This window comes from Myodes glareolus, chromosome 16 (assembly GCF_982192425.1).
Source record: "Myodes glareolus chromosome 16, mMyoGla1.1, whole genome shotgun sequence".
Lineage (NCBI taxonomy): Eukaryota > Metazoa > Chordata > Mammalia > Rodentia > Cricetidae > Myodes > Myodes glareolus.
In genome coordinates this window covers 6,764,876-6,779,138 of record NC_142041.1, presented here as the reverse complement: position 1 = coordinate 6,779,138, position 14,263 = coordinate 6,764,876, and the positions used below count along the sequence as shown (strand labels likewise).

General features: G+C 44.7%; 1 protein-coding gene across 8 annotated transcripts in view; it reads right to left on the bottom strand.

Annotated features, from left to right (window-relative positions):
- Nucleotides 1-14,090, bottom strand: part of Esrp1 (epithelial splicing regulatory protein 1) — a 57,411-nt gene extending 43,321 nt beyond the window's left edge. For 4 of the 8 annotated variants that reach the window (XM_087897056.1, XM_087897062.1, XM_087897063.1 and 1 more), the window contains exons 1-4: nt 13,627-14,089; nt 12,999-13,127; nt 11,764-11,877; nt 7,052-7,166 (exon numbers count right to left, since the gene is read on the bottom strand). In XM_087897056.1, the coding sequence (XP_087753182.1) occupies nt 7,052-7,166; nt 11,764-11,877; nt 12,999-13,127; nt 13,627-13,758 (490 nt within the window). In that variant the 5' untranslated portion in view covers nt 13,759-14,089. Of the gene's footprint in view, nt 1-7,051; nt 7,167-11,763; nt 11,878-12,998; nt 13,128-13,626 lie in introns of all 8 variants that reach the window. The other 4 variants (XM_087897059.1, XM_087897064.1, XM_087897061.1 and 1 more) reach the window with 2 other exon arrangements.
- Nucleotides 14,091-14,263: the final 173 nt, after the last annotated feature.

Sequence of the window (14,263 nt, the reverse complement as noted above, 5' to 3'; positions counted from 1 at the left end):
TCAGTAGCCCTCCTGTACACAGATGATAAAAGGGCTGGGGAAGAAACCAGGGAATCAACATCTTTCACAATAGCCACAAATAGCATAAAATATCTCGGAGTAACTCTAACCAAACAAGTGGAAGACTTGTATGACAAGAACTTTAAATCTTTGAAGAAAGAAATTGAAGAAGACACCACAAAGTGGAAAGACCTCTCATGCTCTTGGGTAGGCAGAATTAATATAGTAAAAATGGCAATCCTACTGAAAGCAATCTACAGATTCAACACAATGCCCATCAAAATCCCAGCAAAATTTTTCAAAGACATCCAAAGAATGGTACTCAACTTCATTTGGAAAAGCAAAAAAATCCAAGATAGTCAAAACAATCTTGTACAATAAAGGAACTTCTGGAGGCATCAAAATCCCTGACTTCAAATTCTACTATAGAGCTACAGTACTGAAAATAGCCTGGTATTGGCATAAGAACAGACAGGAGGACCAATGGAACCAAATAGAAGACAGAAATATCAATCCACACATCTTCAAATACCTGATCTTTGATAAAGAAGCAAAAATTATCAAATGGAAAAAAGAAAGCATATTTAAACAAGTGGTGCTGGCATAACTGGATACCAACATGTAGAAGAATGAAAACAGACCCATATCTATCACCATACACAAAACTCAAGTCCAAATGGATCAAAGACCTCAACATAAATCCAGCCACATTGAACCTTATAGAAGAGAAAGTGGGAAATACACTTGAACACACTGGCACAGGGAACCACTTTCTAAACAACCCCAGCAACACAGACACTGGGAGAAACAATTAATAAATGGGACCTCCTAAAACTGAAAAGCTTCTGTAAAGCAAAGGACATGGTCAACAAGACAAAACGGCAGACTACAGAATAGGAAAAGCTCTTCACCAACCCCACAGCAGACAGAGGTCTGATCTCCAAAATGTACAAGGAATTCAAAAAATTGGACAATAAACGATCACATAACCCAATAAAAAAATGGAGTAGAGACCCAAACAGAGAATTCTCAACAGAGGAATCTAAAATGGCTGAAAGATATTTAAGGAAATGCTCATCATCCTTAGTCATCAGAGAAATGCAAATCAAAACAATTCTGAGATTCCATCTTACACCTGTAAGAATGGCCAAGATCAAAAACACTGATGACAACTTATGCTGGAGAGGATGTGGGGTAAAGGAAACACTCCTGCATTGCTGGTGGAAGTGCAAGCTGGTACGATTTCTCAGAAAATTAGGAAACAACTTTCCTCAAGACCCAGAAATATCACTTTTGGGTATATATATCCAAAGGATGCTCAATCGTGTCACAAGGACATGTGCTCAACAACGTTCATAGCAGCTTTTCTTGTCATAGCCAGAACCAACCTGGAAACAACCTAAATGCCCCTTGACTGAAGAATGGATAAGGAAAATGTGGTACATTTACACAATGGAGTACCACACAGCAGATAAAATAACGGCAGCTTCAGTTTTGCAGGAAAATGGATGGAACTAGAAAACATTTTTTTGAGTGAGGTAACCCAGACACAGAAAGACAATTATCACATGTACTCACTCATAGGTGATTTTTAAATATAAAGCAAAGAAATCCAGCCTACAAACCACAATCCCAGAGAACTTAGACAACAATACGGACACTAAGAGAGACTTCCATAGATCTAATCTACATAGAAGTAGAAAGTATAAAAAGAAAAGATCTCCTGAGGAAATTGGGAGCATGGGAACCTTGGGGGAAGGTTGAAGGGGGGAGGGGAGAGGCAGGGAGGGGAGCAGAGAAAAATGTAGAGCCCAATAAATATCAATAAAATAAAATAAAGAAGGGAGGCAGAGGCTGCCACTTCAGAAGAAGGGACACGGGGGATGGGAGGGAATAGGAGGTCTGAAGGGGGGAAAATGGGGGCGCGGAGGGGAAGGGAGACAGAGGGAGATCAGTTTGCCTCAGGGGAAGTGGGCAGAGCTTTTCTCTTAAAGGGAGAAGAGAGAGAGAGAGAGAGAGAGAGAGAGAGAGAGAGAGAAGAGAAGAGAAGAGGAAGAGAAAAAGAGGAAGGAAAGGAAGGCAGAGGCTGCTTTTTCAGAAGGGGCACAAAGAGAGAAGAGAGAGGGAGAAAGAGAGGGAGGCAGAGGCTGCCTCTTCAAGGAGAAGGGACAGAGAGAAAGGAGGAGGAGGAAGGGGTTGAGAGAGAGAGAGGAGAGAAGAGGAAGAGGGGAAAAATAGCTCTGTAATAAATGCGCCAATAGGAAGTAGCTCGTATTAATTTCTCTGAGGGATGTAATAGAAATCCTTAAAAAAAAAAAAGACAGACCACCACCATGCCATCATCACCCTCTCCGCACCCCCCCCCATTAAAGACACTGCAATGCACAGTTCACCTGATAGATAAGGCCTTTCCACCAGCATTGTGTAACTCACAAATGGCTAGCTGGAATTATCTAGACACCTAAACTTAGCCTAGAAACAATTTCAGAAAAAAAACAAAAACATGAGGGGAGAAGGGTTGATGGAAGCAGAGCCGCATCCCAACATCCCTAACAAAACAGCCATCCTTTCCCTTCACACAGAGTGACAAGGGAAACAAAACTTTCATGGGGAAATATTCCCACAAAGAGAGGCAGGTCTAGCTCCCCCAAGGGCCATCGACAGAACGGCAGAGCCCTCCGAAGTCCCAGTTACAAAACTTCAATACTTAAGTTTCCTTTTCCACTAAAACTGACACCACAGGGCCAGGGCTAAGCGACAGAACAACGGTGCAGAAGACAGCGGCACTCTCACCATCTTCCGTAAGCGCCTTGATTCTTTCTAAACTGCACAAAGCCCAAACGATCAGAGTTGTATCATATACAACCCAGCAATCACAATTCTCGGTACTTAGCCCAAATGAATTACAAACGTATGTTTGCCTGCAGTCACATATCGTGATGTTTAGAACAATTCTGCTCACAGCGGCCACACTGGGAATCAACAGCATGTTTCGAAGGCAGAGGGAATCAGCTGAGGTACAGCCAGACAACACTGTGCATCACTAGAAGGTGAGACACCAAATCGTGAAAATACGCACAAATATACTAGGCATGTCTTGTTGGGTTTAAAAAGCAATCTGAAAAGACTATTGTTACTTCATTTTGACAAGAAAGTCTGAAAAAGCCAAAAGCACAGAAACAGTAAAATGGTTAGAGAGGGAAGAACAGTCCTGTGTGTCCCGATGTTACATGGTGGATACATCATTACATACCTACAAAAACCCAAGAACGTCCAACACCGAAAGTGAACACTAACATAAACTGAGAATATGTGTTCAAAGGAGGTTCTATAAAAAGGAATTTTAGTTGGGTGTGATGCTCATGCATACAACCTGAGCACCCGCAAGAGCTGATGCAGGACCGCCCAAATTCCAAGCAAGTCCCCAATTTCCAACTGAAACAAAAACAGAACAGTAGTAGGAATCTACATTTTAATTGGATCTAAAGTGAAGAAATACTCCCAACAGTACCACAGCCACTGACAGTACCACAGCCACTGACATTCCAAACAAATCCACGTTTCTACACTTGCACTCAAAACAACAAAATACACCAGGCTGGCCAGGGCGGGCGTACCTATCACCCCAGCACTTAAGAGGTAGGGACAGGAGAATCAGGAGTTCAAGATCATCCTAATGACTCAGCAAGTTCTAGGTCAGCTCGGGCTACATGAGACTGTCTGAAACGACTGAGCTTTAAAAATAACACAACTCACCGCACAGTAGGGAAAATATAAAGTGTGTTAGCTTGCACGCTCTGGTTACCAGTGGGACAGACAAGCTCCTAAGAGCCAAGACTCTCTATCACCCAATACGCTTAATGACTACCTCCACGCTTGCAGACTCAGGACCACTTCCATATTAACAAGGGAAATGTATAGCAGTTTCAGAGAACACAGCTCTTCAGCTCAGACATGCTCAGGTAGATGGTTCGCAGCTTCAGCCTCCTCTGACCTCTGCAGTTGGTTTGGCAGCGCTCAGCTGGGAAATTATCTATTTCTCTGAATAGAAATGCAGATTAATTCATCCCAGCAGGAATGAAACATAAAAACTATTGCTAAGAAAGGTTAATAGGGTTTCTAAAATGTTAAAGGGGGAAAAAGATACAAACATCAATCAAAACACTTAAGGTTGGAATCCATTTAAAAAAAAAAAAAAAAAAAAGACAGGGCCCCGGCTGGCCCAGAATGTGCTATATCATTGAGGAGAACCTGGAATCACTGATCCTCCTGCCTCTATCTGCCAAGTGCTGGGATTACAGTGTATCCAGCCCAGAGCTCCATCTGCATGCAGTAGGCACGCTGTAGCCTAAGCTAGACCTCTGGTCCTTAAAACAAGTTACATTGTAAGAAACAGAAAATCCTGTCTTTGTTTTTAATGGTCAAGAACAAGGTGTGGAAAGAGGAAGTTCAGCTCGACTTAGTCACAACTTATCTGTTCACCACAGACAAATACTTCTGAGCTTCATCTCCACTTGAAAAAACTGCCAATGTGTGCTTATAGACCAAGGGTCAGCGGGAGCAGTAGACGAAACCACTGGTACATCATGCTGACCCCTCCCCAAAGGACAGCTACTAAATATGCTAAGAAGTATAGCAGCCCACAGCAAGGAAGCAACCCAGGTAACATTTCTCAAACGCCCCAAAGCCTCAACCTTACATCCACCAAGACTTCTAGAAGAAAAATGGTGGATTATGTTTTATCTAGATTTCTCTGAATTGTCAACTCTTGAGAAAAATAAAAATGCCTACCCAGAGAACCTCATGTACATAGCAATAGACATGTTACCAAGCCAGAGGCCCTCCTGCATACAGCAGCGGATCATTTTACCAATGAGAATACTACAAGTTAAAAGGTTTGATTTTGGGGGGAGGGAGTGGGAATCCAGGGCCTCTATGTGCTCTATCAGTGAGCTAGATCCAGGCCTTGATTTTTTTTCTAGTTACTTTTATTTTTTATTTTATAGAAATATTCTTTTTGCATCAAATAGTTTAGCATTTTGCTAATCACTGAATTGTATGTGTATGCTTGCTCCCTAACTCCCACAGCAACTCTGTGGTGGTAAGGTCTTCAGAGGATAAAAAAATTGTAAGGTCTTGTTAGGAGTGAACAAGAGTGGTGGTACATGCCTTTAATCCCAAGCACTCAAGAAGCAGAAGCAGAGGCAGAGGCAGGTGGATCTCTGTGAGTTCAAGACCAGCCTGGTCTAGAAATAAAGTTTTAGGACAGCCAGGGCTGTTACACAGAGAAACCTTATGAGGGTGGGGAATGAGGTTTTAGTTATTGAAAACGAGAGAGTTTAAGCATTGTACAGTTTGGGTGATGAAATCCCAGCACTAGGGAGGTGGAGGCAGAGAATCGTGAGTTGAAAACAGCCTGGTGCCTTATGGGAAGAAAAAAGACAACGGCAGTAAGTACCAGCAGCCCCACAATCCTAAAAAAAAAAACAAAACCTCAAGTTGGATTTCAGGATGATGCTCCAAGTGACTCATTAAAAGAAAATAAATTTGCATGTCTATTAATATTTTTAAAAAGATTTTGTAATTTGTTTTTGTTTTTTATATGGATGTGCGATGTCTGCAATATATATACGCACACCATGTAGGTGCCTGGTGCCCACAGGGGCCAGAAGAAGATCTCTAATCCCCTGAACCTAGAGTCCCACCCCATGTGGACGGCCAGCAAGAACTCTTAACTGCAGAAGCATCTCTCCAGCACCCCAAGGACCAACACAGTCCAATGCTCAGCTCCCCTTCTGCCACATCAATACACAACTACTTATCAGCACATTAAAGAGATTCCATAGATAAAAGACATCAGGACCCTTGTGATCTAAGATTTCTAAGCATTGAAACTTAATTTAACAATATATGAAGTGTAATATACTATTTTCGCAGCCAGGTGGCATACACCTTTATCCTAGCACTTGGGAGGGAGAAGGATCTCTGATCTTCATAGTAAATTCTAGGACAGACAGAACTACTTAGTGAGATCCTATCTTAAAAAAAAAAATAAAGGAAGAAGAAAGGAAGGAAGGAAGGAGGGAGGGAGGGAGGGAAGAAGGAAGGAGGGAAGGAGGGAGGGAGGGAGGAAGGCAGGAAGGCAGGAAGGCAGGAAGGCAGGAAGACACTACCTCTGTAAGTAAACACTTTCAGGACAATCTGCTTCCCTCTCTCAATTTTCTGAGACAGCCTCACCATGTATTTCTCTAGCTGGCTTTAAACTCACAGGTGTGTACACCTGCCTCTACCTCCTGGTGCTGGGATTAAAGGTGTGCTCCATGATGTCTTGGCTTAGTCCCTGTTTTATCATGCCCCCAAGTACCTTATTATGATCACAAGACCTGGCTGGTATATATTTGAAACAGGTGAAGTCTAAAGGGCACCTAGTACTTCAAAACAAAATCTTATCTACTGCAAGGAAGCCAAATAGACCCCAAGACCAAAGTAACCAAGCACTAACGGCTTTGGGATCTGTAGACAGTGTAAAGTCTTCCAATTTTATCTAATCCATCAAATGTCTATGTGAGTGTATTCTCTCTCTCTCTCTCTCTCTCTCTCTCTCTCTCTCTCTCTCTCTCACACACACACACACACACACACACACACCCTTGTATAAGATACATTCACATAATTATTACCAGAAATGCAGTCACCTCACATAAACCTGTAAACCACATACCAGCTCCGGTTCAGTCATGACCACCCTGAAAGACGCCTATCATTTATACTGTTTCTTCCTCCTGGTACAGTATGTATCAACAGTTTCAACAGGGACACACACTGCCGAAGTTTAAAGCATTTCAGCAGGTACAGTGGTCAATGCCTTTAATGCCAGCACTCAGGGGCTTCTCAAGGACATCAAGCTTGAAGTCAACCTCCCTCCAGGAGGACTCCAAAACTTAAAAACAAAAACAAACAAACAAACAAAAAAAGTGAAAATAACAGGAAGAAAAGAGAAAGAAAAGCACGGGATAGGTACAAAGCCTTCTTAAGTAACTTTAAAGGATACTCTCGGCCATCGCTGCTACGTCCAGCTTGTCGATATCAGGTGAGCCAGGGCAACATTTCTTGAATTCTTTTCGAAGATCAAAAAAGGAATAGAAGCATTCAGGTAGTAACACATTCTGAGGGAGGAGAAGGCAGAGGCTATTAACTAGGTGGATCTGGTCCATATTTCTCTAATAACTAGGAACCTATGAACGGGGGATATTGTACAATTTACCACAATTTTTAGAAATATAAAATTCAATGTGGAATGGTTCTAATTTTTAATGCTTGGTCACGATACTACATTAGATCCCGTAGCAATTTCATAAAGTCATCTCATTGTAATGAAATGGATAACAATGTTTATGGTTCGCTCTCTCTTCCAATCAAACCATTTTCATTTTTGGCTTGTTTTGTTTTGGAGACAGGGTTTCCTCTGTGTAGCCTTGGCTGTCTTGGAACTCGTTCTGTAGACCAGGCTGGCCTCGAATTCACAGAGATACTCCAGCCTCCGTCTCCCGAGTGCCGGGATTAAAGGTGTGCACCACCACCACTCGGCATCAAGTCATTTTTTTTTTCCATTTTAATTTAGTCTTGTGTATCTGTGCATAGTTGTCCGCATGCACACCAGATGTGTGTGGGTTCTCATGAAGCCAGAAGTTGTCAGAACCTCTGGGACAGAAGCTCAGATGTGAGGGTAGGGAACCGAACAGATCCTCTGCTAAGTGCTCACTCCTATCAAACCCTTTCTGAAGCTAGTATTTATGTGCAATATTGGGTTGTTGTTTTCCATGCTGTAACAGACTTTTTCTAGCTGTTATCATTTTAGATCATCTGTGTTTTTAGGTATCAGTTTTCACACAGATAAATTTAGACTACAATTAACTGGTAAGATCTGTTGAGTCCCAGTAATATGCGTATTTGTTATTATACAAGGCTAGGAATAGTGAAGTCCCTGTACTTTGCAAAAGATTACTTTTGACCCAAATTACAGTTCCAAATCCATTTTTGCCCATTGATCTGGGTTTATCTGAGGATTCAAATTAGATTTTAAACTACACATCACAAGGGCTGATGAGGGCTCAGGGGTTAAACACCTGTTCAATTCCCAGCACTCACAGGGTGACTCACAATCACCTGTCACTTCGGTCCAGGGATCTGACACTCTCTTCTGACCTCCACAGGCATGCATGCACACGGCACACATGATCCATGCAGGCAAAACACGAAAACATACAAAAAATAAATCTTAAGCAAACAAACCACAGGCCGGTCAGGTGTCTCAAACAGAAAAATGCTTAAACCCGATGGTTTGATTTTGATCCGTGAGACCCACATCACAGTGGAGGGAGAGAATGGACTCTAAGGTATCTATCCCCTGACCTCAGTGTGAAATGTGGCATACTAGAACCGCGTGTGCGTGCGTGCTCACATGCTCTCACACACAGAGACACACAAATACACATGTTAACAAAAAGACAAAACTAGACAAGTTAGAGAGTGCACATAATTCCGGAGGGGGGGGCTGGAGAATTGTGAGACCATGCCCAGCCTGAGTTATATACTAAAACCGTCTCAAAAAAGTCAGGGGGGCCTGCCGAGCACGTGCAACACCCTCAAGGTTCAATTCCCAGCAAAGGACCAAAAAGAAAAGGGCTCTTTATGCCAAAGAGAGGAGAAAGTTACTGGTGGTTCTTAGCTCGGAATTCCACTCTTAGGGCTAGTAAGGATCTCTGTGCAGATAAACAAATACTACACCGCTGGTTGGTCTTCTGTCAATGTTTGTTTGTGTAAGACAAGAGTCTCCCTGTGTCAACCCAGGCTAACCTCAAACTCAAGGCTGAGCAAACCTTGACCTTTTTTTCCCCCTTTATTTTCTTTCTTTCCTGACCAGACTGGCCTCTACCTCCCGAGTTCTGGGACTAAAGGTGTGCGCACCCTGCCTGGCGAAGCCTGGAATTAGAAGTTCTCATCCCTGTCACCCCCCTTGAATGCTCCTCCACACCCAGTTTTACGCAGGCTGGTGGGATGAACCCAGGATGCCAGACAAACACTTGCTTAGCTGAGGCGATCCTGGGCTTCTGCTTTTCGTTCAGAACCTACTGTCTATGACCCCAGGCTGGTTCTGAACTCATATCCTGGCTCAGCTGCAAGTGCACTGTTTTTGGAGGCGTGGATGGCTGTTTCTGGATAAAAATAACTTCTTCCAGGGAAGAATTTAGATTCCCCCCACCTTCTTACATTATCTGCTGGATGGCGCACACACTTGCCATTACACGAATGTGGAGGTCATAGGACTACTTGGAAGAGTCAGGTTTTTTTCTCCTACCATGCAGGTCTTGGGGCTGAACTCTATTCAGCTTGGAGGCAAACATCTTTACCTGCTGAGCCAACTCTAGCTCTAGAGGTTTTTAATTACAAAATGGCTAATGTTCATTAATTTGAAATTTCCATTAACTTTTTTTAAAAAAGGAAATACATGTTTTTCTTAAAAAAAAGTTTTAAAATTTTATATGTGTAAGTATTTTGCTTTCATGCGTGTATGTATACCATGAGTAAGCCTGGTGCCTACAGCGGTTATAAGCAGGCTTTGGATCCCATGGAACTGGAGTTATAGACGGTTGTGAGCCACCATGTCGAACCAAAGCCAGGTCCTTTTCAAGAGCACGTGTTCTAAACTGCTGGGCCATCTATCTCTCCAGCCAGGAAATACTAAATGCATAATAACATCTCTAGTGGATTCTAGTCATTTTGATTTTCTTATGCTGTATGTGAAATCAGCATCATTGGTTTGAAGAACTACATGAGGCATGAATCTTCACAACGCCTGATGGCCATGAAAATCTATAATACTAACTCACCCAATAGAAAACATCAGTTTAAATCACTATTCCCATTTGAAATACTTAGCATTTTATTTAGTGTTTATAAATGTATTGACATTACATTAAATTATAAAGCAAAGCAAACAGGTTTGTATAGTATAAATGCTACTGCAAAAATAATGCTTCCACCCACAGCATTCTAGAGAACATAATATAAATTATATATTTTATATATAATTTAAATATAATATTCTAATATTAGGAAAAAAATTTCACCTATTGTTTTCTGTATAGCAAAGTTATTTTCTCTACAAGTTTTCTCCCCTTCAAAGCAATTCATCTAATAAACAGAAGAAACGGGGTGGGGGGTGGGGGGTGGGGGGTGGGGGCAGGGGTCAGTGCCCCTTACCTGTAACCCAGAATCTGAGAAAATAAGGGGGAGAGGCTCTATAAACCATCCTCCAAAACACTGACAGGCTAGTCTGGGCTATAACCATCTCAAAAAATTGGGAGAGGTTAAATTATTGTAAAAAGGCATTTTGTCAGTAATGAAGAAATTAAGTCTAGGCCCTTTGTCTATGACTTGGGGGTTGGAGGGGAAGCCTCCTTTGTACTTCTGAGTCAATGACATGGTTACTGGTAGACCATTCCATGACATCAACCAGCTACTAAGATTCCTATAAAGGACCGATCAACCGTCAAGGTGGAGGACCTGGGGCTTCTTCTGCAGACTTTCAAGCCATTATACATTTAACTAACTTACTAGCTTTCCCTGCTTTAGAGAACGAGACAACAAAGCTTGGTCTGTCAGTTTACCACCTTTCTTAGCCTCACACAACCTCTTCAACCTCAGTGCCTGCCCTTCTGCGCTGCAGACACAACTAACCTCAACCATTAAGAGAAACTACATCAGCACAAATCAGCTACACTGGGCAAGTTGTCTATGCTCTTCACTGTCCTGCCAAAATACTCTTCCCAGCGAGACAAACAGGAGATCCAGGGGAAGACTAGTTTTGCTTATTGTATGGTCTTTTTCACATTGAGAAGTCAGTAAAGGTAACCCTACTGATAGAAGATTTCAGTGTGTCCTCAATCCCAGCACACAGACGATGCAGGAGTGCTTGGACCCCAGAAGGAGACTGTCTCAAAAAATCCACACATTTACAAAAACAAACAAAACCTTTAAATTTTGGTTTTCGACACTTACTTCAAATCAAAGGGAAGTATTCTAAAATATCGTCTGTTATGTTGGTAACTGCTATCTAAGCAGCCCTAAATAGAAGTTCAGAAGGTTTTGATTTTCTTTCATGGATAAAGCATTTCACATAAGAAAATTATCACAATGCAGTAAAATACCAGTCTTTTCTACTTCTACTGTAAGTGACAAAAATTTAAACCTTATATTAGCTTTGGAAAATGCAGTGTCAAGCTGAATACATAACAAAGATGATGTTTTAATCACTGATGGATACCTATAAAATTACTGCAATCCCAGACACCTCCATGAAAATTACATGAGTTTTTCAATCGTGATAAAATATACATAATGTTAAATCTACCATGTTACCCCTTGTAAGCTACAGTTTTATTGCCTGCTTGCAAGTACAGCAGCGTCAAGTTCACAGCAGCTTTGCGACTTTCACCACCATCCTTTTGATTCAAAACATGTTTACATCTCCAAAACGAAAAGCTGCACCATTAAACCGAAGTCCCAGTCTGCCCTTCTTTAAAGTAGAATAATCTGGATGACGCTTTAAAAAGCCTCCAGTCAACCCCCAAAGTGCAGCTGTTTTTCCAGAAGCCTCAACAAACATATGAATAAACCATCTGGTTTGTTCGTTTGTTTTCAGGTTCCCCAAGTCACCTGGCTGGGAACATCATCCACCTTTCCAGAAGCCAGCACTCTTACCTTCTTGGAAGCCTCGGGATGCAGGATCTGCCTGACATGAAGCTGCCCATCAGTACACAAACAGAAGGAAGTGCCTACCCCAATGTTCAGCTCATTGCTCACTGACTGGTTAAACTGCAAGAACAAGAACACGGAAGAAGGCAACGAAAGCAGAATTTACAAACATGTCAAAGTGGCCCAACTTGGAGATAATCAGAGAAAGTCGTCCTGAGGACTCTGAGTCCTGATGCGGGCAATATCGCAAACCCTCCCTCCCAATCTGTCACTTTGCGCTAGACAAGGATGCTCTTTCCAGCAGCCCTTATATTCAGGATGAGCCTATCGGAGGTCTCTCTTCACAGTTTGCCTCCAGATTACATCATTCCACGGGGCTGCTTTTTAAATGTTGAGATGTTCCAGCTTTAGATCACCCACTTCCGATACGCAAGCGGGGGGTACTGAATAATCAGAACGCTGTAAGGCGGGTGGCACTTTTCTTAGAAAACACTCTAGAAATAACTTCCTCCTTTAATAGGAGACTCCTGCGTTACGGCACGGCAGAGGCTGGGAGAGCGCAGAACACAGCGCCGCACAGGTGTTGAGACCCGCCCTATCCAGGTTTCTAGCAACCTCAGCACGCACAGCAGCCAGTTTTTAGGTCACCTCAATTCCTACAGGGGATCCCGCCAGCTCCACGGTGACCCAACAGGCAGGCCCACAGGTCCGTACTTGCAACCCCTCCCAGGGATCCCAATCAAAGCACTAAAGAAGCAATGAGGAAGCCGAGCCTTTGGAAATTGAGACTTGAGGCTGAAATCAGGCGGGCGCTCAGGAGCTAGAACTAACTCGGGATGACGGATGCACGGATGGTCTGCTCCTCAACCTGGCTGGGCTGCAGACCCAGGCCCACTAGGGACTGGCTTGGGCTTGCGGGAGTTAGGCTTCAAACTTCGCCGGGGGAAAACGCGACTAATTCGCCCGCCCAAAGAACTACGCGGGAGGCAAGTGGAATCCTGCGAATTTCTATCCCTTTCTATCCCAAGACCCGGGGGGCCAGGAACAAGCACAGCAGCCCCCCCTCTAGAGCCTCTTCCCCGCCCTCCGGCCGGACGCCCACACACAAGGCTGGGAGTCTCGCCACCCCGCCCCAGAAACAAGCGGAGACCGCTCCACGAGGGCGTGGAGCCACAGGGCTGGGTCGGGTCTGGGGGCCGCAGAAATGGGGGTGGACGGCGTGGCCCGGCCCAAACTGTCACCTGTCGGAGGGCTTGGTCCAGCTGCGGCGCGGAAGACAGGCTTTCAACGTCAATTTTAGTTTCTTCTTTACAATCCTCCGTCAGTTCCAACTGATCCGGTCTAACTAGTACTTCGTGCAACTGTCCCACCTCGGGGGGTGAAGGGTGGAGAATAAGGGGTCAGTTCCCCCTTTTCAATTTGGAAATTCTTCCTCCTCCCCGCCTTCCCCCCGGCGGCTCGAGGCTTTCCAGGTACCCAGCAGCAAAATCAAGGCTCCCTGGACGACCAGGGATCTGGTCTCGGCTCCCCCGCCCCACCCCCACCCTACCCGGATCAAGTCGCCGAGGCCCGAGAAGGGACCTCAGCGCCCCAAGAACCACAGCCTGGCCCGGGCGTCCCACGACCCGCAGAGAACGTGGCTCGGCAGCGGGGGCCTCTCTACCTGGGCCAGGTTTCGGAAGACTGAAATGGCCCCAAGGTGGTTTAGTCAAAAGGTTTGCTTTATTATGGATCCTCTAGGCCTCGGGGCCCCGCTTCGTACGCGTGCAAACAAATAAAATAGGAAAAAGAAACCCTCTATCTCCTCTCCAACTTCTACAATAAAGTTCTTGCCCCACTCCTTGTTTGGACCAGAACGTTGTGCAGTACCTTCTTGTTGGCCAAATCCACGACTTTCCATAACAGCAGGATCAGTTCCTTCTCATCTGAACCCAGCTTGGCTCCGGTGGCCCCAGCAGTGATCCCAAAAAGCACCACCAAGTAATCCGGAGACGCCGTCATGACGATAGGTGGGGAGGGGGAGGAGGGGGTTCGGGAGGTGGCGAGGTGGGGTTGGAAGTGAGAACGAGAAAACCTGTGCTAAAAGTCTCTTCCAGGAGAAAAAGAAAGCGCCCACCCCCCTCCTCGCGGCCGCCAGGGCAAAAGGCGGTAACCAACCACCCAAGCCCACACCTGGCCGGCGCTCCACACCCAGGGCAGGAAGGGGGGTGGAAGGAGGGAGCAGCAGGCCTGCCCTTTCTGTATCCAATTGCTGGTGCGTCTATGAAAAAAAGCCGAGGAGCCCAGCTGCACCCCCGGGAGGCGCGAGCAATGGCTGAAAGCTTTTCTGTGTTGGGATGTGGCTCTACCTGCCCGCCCCTTTCCCCCTCCCCCACGTGGTGCAGGTAAGAGACACCTGGCGGCGCCCGCCCATTGGCTCCTTCAAACCACGACGTGGCAGCGGGGAGGGGGGAAGGGCTGGGGAGGAGGGCGAGGAGGGGGCGGGAGACAAAGGCTGGATGAATGG